The 14,481-nt window shown below is 44.1% G+C and overlaps 1 protein-coding gene across 6 annotated transcripts; it reads left to right on the top strand.

Moving 5' to 3' along the window:
• The first annotated feature begins 5,178 nt into the window (after positions 1 to 5,178).
• On the top strand, positions 5,179 to 14,258 carry LOC123135362 (disease resistance protein RGA5). 6 transcript variants are annotated; one of them, XR_006465961.1, is made up of 5 exons: positions 5,189 to 5,444; positions 5,551 to 5,661; positions 6,611 to 7,517; positions 12,971 to 13,170; positions 14,013 to 14,258. XR_006465961.1 is itself a non-coding variant. In XM_044554399.1 (5 exons), exons 3-5 carry the CDS (start codon positions 6,664 to 6,666, stop codon positions 12,980 to 12,982), a joined length of 1,413 nt encoding a protein of 470 aa, XP_044410334.1. In that variant the 5' UTR covers positions 5,189 to 5,444; positions 5,551 to 5,661; positions 6,611 to 6,663; the 3' UTR covers positions 12,983 to 13,315. The 6 variants fall into 6 exon arrangements, 5 of the variants coding, with proteins under 5 accessions (XP_044410331.1, XP_044410332.1, XP_044410334.1 ...); XM_044554399.1 differs by lacking the exon at positions 14,013 to 14,258 and adding an exon at positions 8,294 to 8,840 and having other exon boundaries at positions 12,971 to 13,315; XM_044554398.1 differs by lacking the exons at positions 12,971 to 13,170; positions 14,013 to 14,258 and adding exons at positions 8,294 to 8,840; positions 12,259 to 12,929.
• The last annotated feature ends 223 nt before the right edge of the window (positions 14,259 to 14,481 follow it).

Here is a 14,481-nt window from a genome sequence, read left to right as displayed (position 1 = left end):
ATGTGTTTAGGGTTTAGGGTTACGACGGTGGGCGTCGCCGGCTCCCGTGACATTTTTTTCACAACTATCGACAGCGACGGTTCTGGCATACGCGCGCGGGCATATGGCGACGGGTGTGGAATACAAGGGCGGACGTACGGCGTCGGGTGAGCATTCCTATACCTAATGTGAAACAACCATCCTATCCAATATACGTTTTTTGGGGGGGGGGGGGTGTTACCCAAGCACTCCCCTTGTTATGAAGGTACTCCCTCCGTTCCAAAATTCTTGTCTTAAATTCGCTTAGATACGGATGTATCTAATACTAAAACATGACTTCATACATCCGTATTTAGACAGATTTAAGACAAGAATTTTGGGACGGAGGGAGTATTACTTTCTGCACTGCCGGTAACTTAGCACTATTTATGTTGCAACGATTCCTCGGTATTTTTGTATGCTTCAATCATAGTTCTCCATTTTTCGCTGAAGACTCTGTTTTAGAGTAGAATTTTTAGTATCTCCTATCATCCCCCCTCTAGCTGATTATCGACCTTATACCTCCATTCAGACCGAATGTGTATGCAACTAGCAGATTCAATCGTATTTCATCGGGCATATACTAGTATGTATTTTGGTACCTACCTAGTTAGTTGGCTAGGAAATTTATTTTAAACTATTGATGATAGTTTACCACAACATGTATGATCTGTATCTAAGTGCATCCGAAATAATTGATCACATATGTTGTTTTGTCCTTGCCGCAAGGATCTAGGGCATCAATGAAGCGCCCCGCAACGTACATGCTCATGCCGGATCAATCTTGGGACCCATCTAGAATGACCCTCGTCATCTCCGGCACTGACTACAAGAGAAACACCGATATCAATTGTGGAGGGGCTAGAAAGGTGATAGTGAAGAGCTGAAATGCATCCCATTGGCTGCTTGCACACCTTCTGCGCTCTAGGCCGAACAGCTACGCCACATGCGATCTTGTCAACTATGGCGCAACCGTGCACAACAACCACCCGAAACAACCGTGCCAAATCACCTACCGTTAGTTAGATGGTTGAGCCCATGTGGACAAACCGGAATAGAAGCACCAGCGCGCATGCCAGGACCTGAATGTAAACGTCAACTGGTAGATCAATCCATGCATCCACCAAAGCAGCTTTGATGTAAACCTTCAAGGATAGAATTTTCGGCAGATAGAATTTTATTTTGTTCAAGGATAGCCTAGCCTTTTCATTTTTTGTGGATTGAGAGTTGGATGATCTAAACTTTTTTCGAGAGAGATATAGCCATATAGGAGTAGTCATTGTCATTCATTTGTTGGTATTGGTTGGGCCTCGCTAGCCCAGTAGCACAGCAGGAGTCGTTGCTAGCACTATCATCCACGTGCATGGTAATATATAGCTGCATTCCCATGTGGAAGCTCAAGTTACACCCTGGGTCGATCCATGTCAAATTTAACACCAATGTGATCCCCCAAGCGGCAAGACTCGATCCGGCATGTGGAGCTCTTGTGGTAGGTCCACAGCCACTTGTTCAATCGCATTTCATTTCATTGGACTCTCACATGGAGACCCTCACATGCATACACGACTCTCCCCTCAAAATCAGTCTCCGCTAGCTAGCTGCTCTTCGTGCTCCTGCTATCCCTACCCACCCCCTTCCTCCTCCTCCCGTACACCTCTGCCTCCAACCCGGCCTCAGAGACGTCGTGCTCGCCAAGGTCGACGTTACCGAGAACAACGGACTCGCGTACGCCCACGGCCTCAAGGGCTACCCAACCCAAACAGGTATCGAACCCACAACCTGGCCATGTGTGCGCCCCATGCTAACCAGACGACCTAGTGACTGATGACGGCTAAAAGGCAGCGCTAACCTTAAAGTACTAATTAGAGCTGCAGATCCGGGTTTTTGCTCCAATACTTTTACAAAACAATGTGAACAAAATTTTTAAGAAGGCCAACAATGTTTCAAAATCGTAAAAAATTTGAATATTCTTTTCTTAAATGTGAACAATTTTTTAAAAAGTAAATTTAAAATATTTAGTGAATTTTTTCAAATACAAAACTGAACTTTCTTGAAAATATATGCTGATTTTTTTTGAAATGCACGTTGAATAAAATTTGTACACACGATGAACACATTTTATACACAGAGAACATTTTCCCAATGTACGGTGAACTATTTTTAACATGAATATTTTTTGGAAAATCAACAAATTAGCATTTTGAACTTTTATTGGAATTTGGAATCCTGAACTTTTTTTGAAACATGAATGCATTTGAAAAACAAGAGTAATCTTCGAATATGTGAAGAAAAATTGGAATTTCAATCATTTCTTGAATTGTTTATTTTACGGAAAACAAAAAGGAAACAAAAATAAAACAAAATAAGGTAAAAAGAAAAGAAAAGAAAAGGAAGAAATAAGCAGAAAGAAAAACGAAAAATAAAAACATGAAAAAAAAGGAAAAAAGCTCAGGAACCTTTTAAAAGGTTCCCAAAACCGGTTGCTCGTTCAAAGTGGGCTGACTCGTATCGTGTCGGTCGCTCGATTCGCTTCGAGCCGCGACGGTTTGACACCCACGGGCGGAAAATAGGGTTTGACGTTCGGGAAGTGCAGTCATATAGCTGGCGCAACGGACAGGACGCTGCCCGTCTGGGCGCGCCCATTATCGCATGCAAAAACAGGGAAAGTATATTAAAAATGAAATGGCAGTGCGAGGGATCGAACCCTGTAACTCTCACTACCGACCGCTCGTCGCTAGGTACACAAGCCCATAAGCTTCAATGTCTAACTACAAAAACGTTCGTTCCATCCAGAGGATAAGGAGGAAATCCGTCTAGGGATTACTTTCTCCATAGGGAATGGAACCGGGACCCAATTCTAGTTGGACCCATGGTTCGGTACAAAGTCAATCCGCATGAGCTACCCTGGCTTGTTCTCGATCTATGCAGACCCGATCGCCCTTGTCTCTTCGATGCTACTTGATGGTCAATGGAATGTTAGATTCTGCCGCACCTTTGGGCAAGCAGAGAGTGACGACTGGACCAGACTTCGGGCTGCTCTCTCACAAGTGTTGCCGGAGTACCCAGACACTGTGTCATGGAGGCTCACCCTGACGGCAGAGTTCTCAGTGAGCATGGCATACATTGTCGATGCAGCATGACCGCGACCGTCTCGGCCTCATGTTGGATGCGCTTCTAGCTACGGCTCGTCGGCTTTCATCTTTGTAGTGCCGCTTGGTGGCTGCCACTAGGTGGCTTTTTTCCTGATTTCTTTATGTTTTCTTGGGCATGCTTGTGCTATGGCCCCAGCCGTTGTTTCACGTTTCAGACTTGGATGCTTGTATGGACCTATGCTTTATCTATAAAGCAGGGCTAAAGCCTATTTCGAGAACTACAAAAACGCAACCTACTAGAATTATCCTTTACTGGCCAGCCTACTGTAGCAAAATAGACTTTTTCCACTATTTTCTTTCCCTTTTTTGCTGATAGTTTTTTTTGTTTCTTTTCCATTTTCCTTTTTTGTTTCTTTTTTCTTTTTCAAAAAATGCTCGTCTTTTAAAAACTTATCCAAAAATTTTAAAAAAATTTGCTCTTCAAATTTTTTTCATAAATTAAAATATTCGCATTCAAATTTTTTTTACAAACATTGAAATGACCGCAATTGTAAAAAATGTACAAACATTGAAATACAAATATTAATAAAATACAAGGCTTCTTCTCATAGCATGTTGTTTTTCGACATCCTTGAAATGACCCCAATTTTTTCACGTGGCTTGTATGGCCAAGTAAAGGCACCATGCCAAGTTGTTTTGGTTTTCGACAATTTTTGTATTTTCTTGAGTTTTCCTGGTCAAAAATGGTCGATAAATGGCCGGATGTGCCGCAACTTGCAAATGGTGTAGGAAATCATTCAAACCTGGCGTGGATGGCTATCATGGGCACGCCTACCTGCATGCTTACCAAAGTTGGGGCCAGTCCTGAGATTTCGGAAAAATATCATGTTCAACGCAGATTGTTCGGGTAGGCCAAAAAAGTTTTGGTTTTAATTTTGCTAAACGAATTAAAAAAAGAATAGTATAAACCCATTTTTTGATTTCTACCGAATGCCCACCTTGATTTTTTAGTATTCCACACAATTTTAAGAATACATTTTTTTATTTGGAACAAATTTCAAAAAGCATAATAACGTTCAAAAAGAGAAAATTGAAATATGAAAAAACATAATATGTCAAGCTACTTCCTGTCCAGTGGGAGCTCCTAGGCAGCACTCGCATGCCACCTTTCATAGGTCGGCCCAACTACACCAGCGATCAGCTGTCGCTCGTCAAGACCATACGCCCGATCGCTTCTTTTTGGTTCGACCAAAAAAACCTTCATCATGGTTGACCTGGACGACAAGTTGAGCGTGGACATCTTTGACCTTTGACCATTGAATTTAAAAAGGATCATCTTTTTGGAGAAGTTCATGTATTTGAAAAAATATCTGCGGATTTGCAAAATGTTCACAAAATGAGAAACACCATGAATTGAGAAAAATTCATGGATTTTGGAGAAAAAAGTTTAAGGATTTGAAAAAGTTCATCGATTTTGAAAAGAGTCCATCAATTTTTGGAAAACAAAGTTCATTTACTTTGAAAAATGCATTCGTTTTGAAAAAAGTTCATCAAACTTGAGAAAAAGGTTCATCAATTTTAAAAAAATCATCCATTTTGAAAAGACGTTGGTTATGCCGACGCATTGTGAACCATATAAGTTGCTGGCTCGAATCTTGGCACTCTCCGAATTTTTTTGCGATTTAAATTCGGAGGAATGATGGATGGGACGCCCAGCTCGCAAGTGTTTAGGTGTATACATATAGCCGTCCTTGTGTTTAGGTGGGTCTACCGAAGCAGAAGTGATATTTAAATCCAAACATAAGCGACACATGTACTGGTCAATGAATGAAAATTCGGATTGGAAGCTCGTTCGGCTCTGGTGCTGGTCGAGTTGGTAAATTTGGAATGAGCTTTCTTTAAGTGTATTTGGACTGAGCTGAGCTGCTGGTTAGTCAGGTGTGATTAGTGGGCTATGCCGCTGCAGCCGATGGGCTATTATTGGTCCGTTTGCCACGGGAGAGCTGCTGCTGCGTAGTCTCTGGCCATGCCCTGATCTGATCTGGATATGATGCTCCTCGTAGTCTCTGGCCACGCGTTCACAGTACTCCATTATTGCTCCGCACTGCAAACGTATAGGTAGCTGGAGAAGACTCGGGCACTCCTCAGTCCTCAAAGCACTGTTCCTCCATTATTGCTCTGCACTGCGAATATCGATCGCTCCTCCATCATTGCTCTCAACTCTTGCTCAGCTCTCAACTCCAGATCCAAAATCCAAATCCAACCATGGCGCTCAAGAGGAAGAGGAAGAGTAGATCCATCGTCTTCCTCAACCGCCATTGCTAGCTAGCTCCTGTAAGCGTTCTCTATCCTCTTCCCCTCAAGTTATTATTCTGCTCCTCTTCATCTTGTGTTTCCATCTCTCACCTGACCATAGCTGCTCCTCTTCATCTTGTCCCAGCAAGCAAGCTGCCAGGGGATCTTGCTGCTAGCTGCTAGATCCTAGAAGCCGGCATCATTTGGAGGCGGCCACTCAAGAATCTAGCAGCTATGCTGCTTCTGTTTCTACTCGGTAAGGCCTTGTTGATAGTAGATAGATCTAATCCCTGCAGTGCACATTCTGATTCTGTGATGTATTACTAGGCATTCATATGCAAATCGCTTCAAGTTACAAAACTTATTAGATCCCCTAGCTAGTATGTAGATGGACCCAATCCCTGCAGGGTCTGGGTTCCACCTTTCTGTCAAGCAAGCGTTGCTGTCCACAGTCAGATTCAGTGATCTATAAATCTGTTCAAATGACCAAATTTACTTGATGATGATAGGTATAGCTTGAAAGAGAGCAGATCCAAATACATAGACATGTAGTATGTATAGCTTCAAAGAAACTCAAGACATACAGGTTATGTATACATATGGAGGCAATCTGTCCTTGTTTTGAGCTCACAGGGAAAAAAAGAAGAACTAGGAACACATTATTATTATCTTTTAACATGGAATTGCTCAGTTGTTAGCCTAAAATACTAGACTCTTCAGGAGCGAGCAGAATAACGAAGTTGTAATAGGTTAAACCATTAAATCACATATATCAGTGCAAGCAAACATATGAACAATGGCCAGCTCACAACTGAAATGCTACAATCACCATGCATATAAAGACATTTTCCCCCTTTGTGCTGAAACTGCTGCATATGCTGAAATAATGAAAAGCAGAAAACAAATAAGCCTCAGGTAGACATATGTCCTACTTTATTTCAGATGATCCACAACATTCTTCAGCTAATCCCTAACTCTCAAACAAAACTAGGCATACAGTCCAGTATATATAAGAATAAAAGGGTGGAACCGACGAATCTATACTGTTTTAGATGGTACTATTTACATGACGTCCTTGTTTTGTGTGATTTAACTTTGATCAGTAATTTGATTAATGATATATGGGGTGCAACCGAGCCAGGCCAGAGCACAATTACTTTTGATTAGATTCATGTCTTCTAACTTCCAATCCATGTCTGTTGCAGGATTTCTTCCTAAAGGATCCATACATTAAGAGCGAAGATCAATCAATTCCACCATGGACGTGGTGACCGGTGCCATGGGAAGCCTGCTCCCTAAGCTCGGCGAGCTGCTGGTGGGGGAGTACAAGCTGCAGAAAGGTGTCAAGAAAGATGTCGAGTCCCTCCAGAGGGAGATGAAGAGCATGAACGCTGCCCTTGTCAAGGTGGCGGAGGTGCCAAGGGACCAGCTGGACAACCAGGTCATCATCTGGGCTGACGAGCTCAGGGAGCTGTCTTATGACATGGAGGATGTTGTTGACAACTTCTTGGTGTGCGTCGAGGGATCTGAATCTGATGCTTTCACCGACTCAAACAAGCTCAAAGGGCTAATGGCAAAGATGGCCAACTTATTCACCAAAGGCAAGACTCGGCATCAGATCGCCGATGCCATGAAGGACATCAATAACCGCGCCCAAGAGGTGGCTGAACGGCGTAACAGGTACAGGGTTGATGATGTTGTTGCCAATGCAGCTGGCAAACACAAGGTTGACCCTCGTCTGCTGGCTCTATACAAGACTCAGAAGGAGCTCGTTGGCATTGAAGACGCACGGAACGAGCTGACCAAGATGCTCACAGATGGTGTTGGTGATGGTGATGTTCCCAAGCAACAGCACATGATGAAGATGGTCTCAATTGTTGTTGGACCCGGAGGACTTGGCAAGACTACACTTGCTAAGGCAGTGTATGATAGGCTTCAAACACAATTTGAATGCACAGCTTTTGTTCCAGTGGGTCGAAACCCTGAAGTGAAGAAAGTTTTAAGGGATATCCTTTTGGAGGTTGGCAAGAAGCAGGAGCATATTGGTGATGTAGCCATATTGGATGAAAGACAACTCATCAACATACTCCAACGACTACTTGAGAATGCGAGGTACACATCATCTCCTTAATCAAGTTTATATGTCAAAACGTTAGCAAATCGAGCTGGCTAATCATTCCCAATTACAGTGGTACAAGTTAAAAATACCATCAATAATATATGACGCGCAGAACCTAATGTGTTTGATGTAGTGACACAATGCCGCATTACATGTTAGGATACATGGAACTGGCAAATGCATGAAGAAATAACATTCCTTTTTACTTCTTATCAGCAAGGTGGTGCATCTCAATGTCATTCAGCATGTTCCTCAACATGAATCACAAAGTTCATAAATGCTTTGAATCCAATGAATCAACCAGTTCCACTTTCGTTTTCACATGTTCTAAATTTGGATATGGAGAGCCTATTCATGTTCTGATGTGCTTTAGAAAATGGACTAAATTTAACATGTTTTCCAGCTTTAATATCGTATGGGTCCTGAACAACTACCAAACATTCTCACAAGTTCAGTTCAGAACTGGAATATAATTATGAGTTCTAGTCAATCATTCAAACCTAAATTCAATATATAAAAACATATTCAAATTTGAGAGATAAAATTAAGAAGAACTAGAGTCTTGGTGAAAGAGATTAGATCAATCAAATTCATGCATGCAATTTTCCAGTGGCTTGCTCCCTCCTTTTCTTTTTTTACCTCTTGTAGATTGAATGATTCCATATGTATTTATATTCTTACAGAGGTGGCTGCTATGCATTTTTTAAACATATTTTTTAGAAGGTTTTACTAGCTAATGCATGGCTCTTCTGTTGTCATTGATGGATAGATACTTCATTGTCATTGATGACATATGGGATTTAGAAGCATGGAACATTATCAAATGTGCTTTCATTGATAACAATCATGGGAGCCGAGTAATCACAACTACTCGTATTCTCGATGTTGCGACAAATACCGGTGATATTTACAAGCTAAAACCCCTTTCTCAACATTTGTCTGAAGAATTATTCTATACAAGATTGTTTGGTGGTAAAGATAAATGCCCTTTTGGTCAACCAGCTGAAGTATCAGACAAAATTTTACAGAAGTGCGGATGTGTGCCATTAGCTATAATTACAGTAGCTAGTTTGTTGAGTGGTAAACCTATGGAGGATTGGTCTAAAGTATTCGACTCAATTGGTTTTGGATCTGGAGATAGCAACACAGATGTAGAGAACACGAGGAAGATACTATTATTTAGTTATTATGATCTACCTTATTATCTGAGGTCGTGTCTACTGCATCTGAGCGTATACCCAGAAGACTATTTGATCATGAAACACAAACTGATATGGCAGTGGGTCGCCGAAGGTTTCGTCAGCGAGGAACCAGGGGTAAGTTTATTTGAGACCGGTGAAAGGTACTTTAATGAACTTGCAAATAGAAGCATGATTCAGCCGGTAGAGCATCTAATAACGTACACAATAGATGCTTGTCGTATTCATGATATGGTGCTGGATATGATTTGTTTATTATCAAAGGAACAAAATTTTGTTACTATATTGGATAGTGACGAGAAGAACATACCTTCAGCATGCAATGCCCGTAGGTTAGCTGTCCAAAAGAGAGACGTGCCTCTGGCTAACACAGGCATGCCAAAAGTGAGGTCGTGCTATGCCATCATGTGTAAACCCAATGCATTGCCGTCTCTTTTAAACTTTCAAGTATTACGTGTTTTAGATATGGAACTGTGCCGTTTTGAGGAAGACCGTCCTTACCATCTTGAGCATCTCGGGAGGTTACCTCAGTTGAGATACATGTGCCTAAATGACAGATATATTAGTAAGCTGCCAGAAGAAATAGGAGAACTAAAATTTATGCAGACACTGGACTTGAGCGGCACTGGTATAAGAGAGTTACCACAGAGTATTGGTTTGCTAAGGAAACTCAAGTGTCTGCGTGCTGGCACGTCAGCTAATAGTATAACAGTGTCGAATTGGATAGGGAACCTGACATCCTTGGAAGAGCTACATTTGAGTGCTGACAAGTCTTGTATCTTTGTGAAAGAGCTCAGAAAGCTGACAGAGTTGAGAGTGCTCATCTGTAAGTTAACTGCAGATGTGGATGAGTGCTGGATGAAATATTTTGTCGAGTCTTTATTCAATCTGCGGAAAATCCAAGTCCTAAATCTATATTTTTTCCCCATGCAACCAACACCCGAGTTAGATGACTACTGGAAAGGCTATGAGCCCCCTCGGCAACTCCGTGATCTGTGCATACATCGCGGTTTCAGTAGGCTTCTTCCAAACCTCTCCAGCCTAAGCATGGAAGTGGGTGATTTTGGGGAGCAAGATGTGGTGAACTTTGGGAGTTTGCCAGAGCTTACTTACCTGATGTGGGACACGATTCCTGGGGGCATGGAGTTCCCTGACGGTGCTTTCCCCAAGTTGAGGAGATGCAGGGTGTATGCGCCATTCAGGTTTCTGAAGGGAAGTATGCGCCATTCCGGTGACCTGCGACACGGTCCTCCCACGCCCTATCACGCCTCCCTCAATGGCATCTGCGCCCGGGGCGACGAACGGACGCAGGTGAGAGCCGGCTCGGCCTCCGAAGTTGAGAGACCGTGCTCGGCCTCCTCTGCCCTGAGACACGGGCCTCCCACGACCAGCTCCAGTAGGAGGAAGACCATGGCCGGCGGACAGGTCGAAGAGGAGTTGCTGGTACGAGCCCAACTCCGGGAACTCGTCGACGTTGTGGTTGAGATCCAAGTATCCCATTCCCCTCCCGAGATTTCCCCCGGCGGATGAGCCCTGCGATGCCTGATGATTTGCGTGGAACGGAGACAAGAAGGGGATCCGGTCCTCCTCATCGTCGGCCATGGCGGCGGCGGCTCTGGCTACTGGCGGCGGCGGCGATTGGAGCAGAGGGGCGATGAAGGGGAAGGTGCGGGGCGGGGAAGGAGAGCGACGCGGGGAAGGTGCGGGGCGGGGCAGGTGTGATGCGGGAAAGCGATCGATAAGTCCCAATAAGAGGGTGTTTGTTTCCAGGGACTTATTGGTTTAGGGACTTAAAAAAGTCCCTATAAGTCCCACCTAAACCAAACACAAGGGACTTATTGGGACTTATTGTGGTGATTTGGGACTTATCAAATAAGACTCTCAGGGAGGAGCTTATTGGGACTTGTCCCGGGCCGGACCTACCCCGCGTCGCTCCAGGCTCGTTCCCCGCACGTCGCCTGCCTCTCGGTCCAATCGCCGCCGCAGCCCCGCCTCTCGCCCCGTCGCCGCCCCGTCACCGCCCCGCCTCTCGCCCCGTCACTGCCCCGTCGCCGCCCCGTCGCCGTCCCGCCTCGGTTCGCCGCCCCGTCGCCGCCCCGCCTCGGTTCGTTCTGCCTCGGTTTGTTGCAGCAGTGCCTCCAATCGCCGGACAGGCCCTCTCCTAAGCCTCGTTGCAGCGGTGCAACATGGACTTATAAGTCCCTGTAAATAAACAGGTAGGGACTCGGGACTTATAAGTCCCTGTAAACAAACACGTAGGGACTTATGACTTATAAGTTGGGACTTAAAAAAGTCCTAGGACTTATGAAACAAACAGAGCCTAAGCTCTCTTTTTTGATAAGTCCCAAATCACCACAATAAGTCCCCATAAGTCCCTTGTGTTTGGTTTAGATGGGACTTATAGGGACTTTTTTAAGTCTCTAGACCTATAAGTCCCTGGAACAAACACCCCCTTAGCGCGAAGCCCATCCAATTTTTCATGCCACTTGCCCCCACGACTAACCTCCTAATACATCATCCGCTCAAAAAAAAACACTACGTTGCTATCTCTCTGCCCTCTCTCCCTTGTCTCCTTCTCTTCCGATCTGAGCGACGGTTCCACCACTCTGTCCATCTCTTCCTCCCACCACTCCATAACCATCCCCACATCGCTGCTGATTTCCCATGTGGAGGTGCTCCTGCGGCGCCGATGCCCTCACCCAGCTGCCGGCGACGACACTTTTTGTTCGTGTCGAAGCGCTCGGTGAGGCCACCTCACACCTCCCTCCTATGGTGCCACCGCCCCAACCCATATACAGCTCCCTCTTCCCCACTCCCATGATAGCAGATCTGAGTGAGACATGGTCCCTTCGGCCCTAGTGGTTCGGAATGATCTGGGCGGCCTCTGCTCCCTCATCTTCCGGAGACTAGGAGCGTGGTGGCTGCTGCCCCCATCTCTCTTAGCCATCCATGGCGGCAACGGCATCTCTCTCTCTCTCTCTCTCTCTCTCTCTCTCTCTCTCTCTCTCTCTCTCTCTCTCTCTCTCTCTCTCTCTCTGATTCATGGAAATAAAAATGATTTTGAAGCACTAAAGTTCAAACCCTAGCCATCGATTACTATCATTCTCTATTTATATTATGTGATTGTTAGCAGACTGGATTGGATAATGATTTTTTGCAGGGCCAAACAAACTTTCATATGTTTGGTGGATGTTTGGGCAATTACTCAACTACAAACAAAAATAGAATAAGGTGTCCATAGAGGTTGACTAAGAACTACTCTCTCCATCACAAAATAAGTGTCTCAACCGTGGTACAACTTTGTACTAAAGTTAGTACAAAGTTAAGACTTATTTTCGGACAAAGAGAGTATATGTAGTTGTGTATAGTTTCAATTATATAGCAACCATTCATTACTTCCTTCTTTTTAAGCACTTCGTACAGATCAGTAATGATCCTTCAAATTTTCTTTTGGTGAACCATATGATAATGGCCAATCCGCTTTTACGAAGTAGACGATGGAAATGTATTTCACATGATGAAATTTTGGTTTCAGGGTAAAGATATTGAATGTTTGGCGCTTAACTTTTTTATGGTGGGTGTGTGGCACTTCATGTGATGGAGTGGCTCCTGGGCGGTGGTTACATGTTCCTCCATGGCAAGGGCCGCCGCATCATGGGCCTCCTGACCAAGGTCGTGTATTTTTGTGTCACCAGGGCGATCCCCCTATAACTGATCTTATTCCCTCCTATATGTAGCATGGCCAGCTTGCGTTGATTGATTCAGTAAAAGGGGTGTTGGTTTGTGTTTGGTTCTGTTTAACCTTCTGAATTCCACAACTAGAACATGTGCAGTTTGGGTGTGAAGATGTACTTCAGCATGTGATTTGTTCTTTGAAATTGAATTCAGACCTTGAGTACTACTTTTGTTTGGAAGAAGGTACGTGCATGATTCCACAACTTGAAAATGGCAATGTATATAACAAAATTGTGATCCCTCTTTCAGTCCAGCCAAAATGCATAACACCACTTTGTATACATGAATTGCAATCTGAATCTATGAACTTGAACATTTCTCTCACCTGCATCCAGAGAGGGAAGACACTGTGTACTCAATGAGATGTTCTGATCTATAATGGGAACATCATTAGTATCAGGTTCCTTTTCTGGGTCTACGATATTATGTGCTCGCATTTGATTGTTTCTTCATGTACCGCAATATTTTAGTTTCAGAGAGATTGAAATAGCCTTTCTGTACAAATTATGTAGTTTTCACTATAACTACTCGGCTGGCCAAGGAGCAGGACTGCACGGTGCCAGAGGATGACCGGCCACATCTCGTCCTCCGACGACTCGGGCCTCAGCGACGGCTCCAGCTCCGACGATGACGCCTCTCCGGCCACCAACTCCTGCACGAAGGAGTAAAGCCGCATTGGCGACGGAGAGGGGAATGGGACGTTGAGGAAATGGTGATTTCCTCCACCTTTCTCCGTCTGTCCGTTTTATCTTGGCTTTTTATGTTGAAGTATTGTCCGGTGATGAACAATTGTTCTTTTGGTTGTCCGATGAGTGCTACAATGTGAACTATGTCTAAATTATGTCCGTTTGTTGGTTGTTTGTTGATCTACATAGGTTTATGTTTTACGTTGCATGAGTTGCATGGATATGAGGGTTCGGATATGAGGGAGACTGTTGTGGAGACATCAAAATGAGAGATGACCGATCATGGTCCACGGACGCCCAGGCATGTCCGCGGACGTTTGAGGGGCCGTGTTAGATACTCGCGACTGCAGATGCTTTTACAAGTTATGAAGTTTTCAATATAGTCATTTTGATACCATAGCGAAGCACAAGGAAATCTCAAGACAATGCCCTATTGAAAGATAGGCTTGCCAAGATTCGGCTCGAGAATTCCAGAGGGTTCTTGGGGTTGTTCAAAGGGATAAAAGCAAGCTTTATTGATCAAAGGCACAGATAGTGGGATACATCCAGGTCTTGGGGTTGTTCCGAGGGTTCTTCTGTCTCAATCATATTTGTTTTCACACCTTAGACTTTGTGTTTTCCTGTTGCAACGCACGAGCATGTTTACTAGTTGAGACCAAATAATACACGATGATTCAATGGCAACCAAACCAACCGCCGTGCATGTTACTCACATTGACCCAATAATACGAGATGATTCTTCTGCTTTGCTTGCTCGCTACTGTATACTAGTCAAAATGTCACCCTGCATGCTATGTTTAGCTATTGCACACTTTACATATAGTATTGTGATGATGTTTGTTAACTACTCTACCCTAAAATGCTATAGGGTGCTCACAGCAATGAGCTTGCTGCTGCTTCAAAGCTGGAGGATAGCATCAACGTTTACCAGACCACCAGTCGCGATGTAGCCGAGCTTTTCGGCGTTGACCCGGAAGCAAAAAGCGCCCGTTCATAGTCCTGCTGGAGGCAGATCAGGAGGGGAAGCTGACCATATCTCGGTATAAACGTCTCAGATTGTCCGATTTGTTTTTGAACCACGGCTTACTGTAATGTCTCACTGTCCGCTCCAAGAAAGAAACCGGTTTCTATATTCTTGTACACAAAATATTGAGGTATATTTCCCTTTTCCTTCTAATAATCAAGAGCACAAATATTGCAGTCACTTCTGCATTCCAATTTGCCTTCGCCATCTATACAGATGTCGTTCCAATTTGCTTTTGCCATACATACTAAAGGCGCACCCGTTGGTTTTACTGTGTCAGTTCTGGTATTGTCATGGTGCAATGTCAACATGC

This window comes from Triticum aestivum, chromosome 6B, assembly GCF_018294505.1.
Source record: "Triticum aestivum cultivar Chinese Spring chromosome 6B, IWGSC CS RefSeq v2.1, whole genome shotgun sequence".
Taxonomy (NCBI): Eukaryota; Viridiplantae; Streptophyta; class Magnoliopsida; order Poales; family Poaceae; genus Triticum; species Triticum aestivum.
This window is presented reverse-complemented; position numbering and strand designations above follow the sequence as displayed.

Coding starts and splice junctions, on each gene's coding strand:
- LOC123135362 (XM_044554396.1), top strand. CDS start 6,664: ATGGACGTGGTGACCGGTGCCATGGGAAGCCTGCTCCCTAAGCTCGGC. Junction 7,518..8,293: donor CGACTACTTGAGAATGCGAG/GTACACATCATC, acceptor ATTGATGGATAG/ATACTTCATTGTCATTGATG.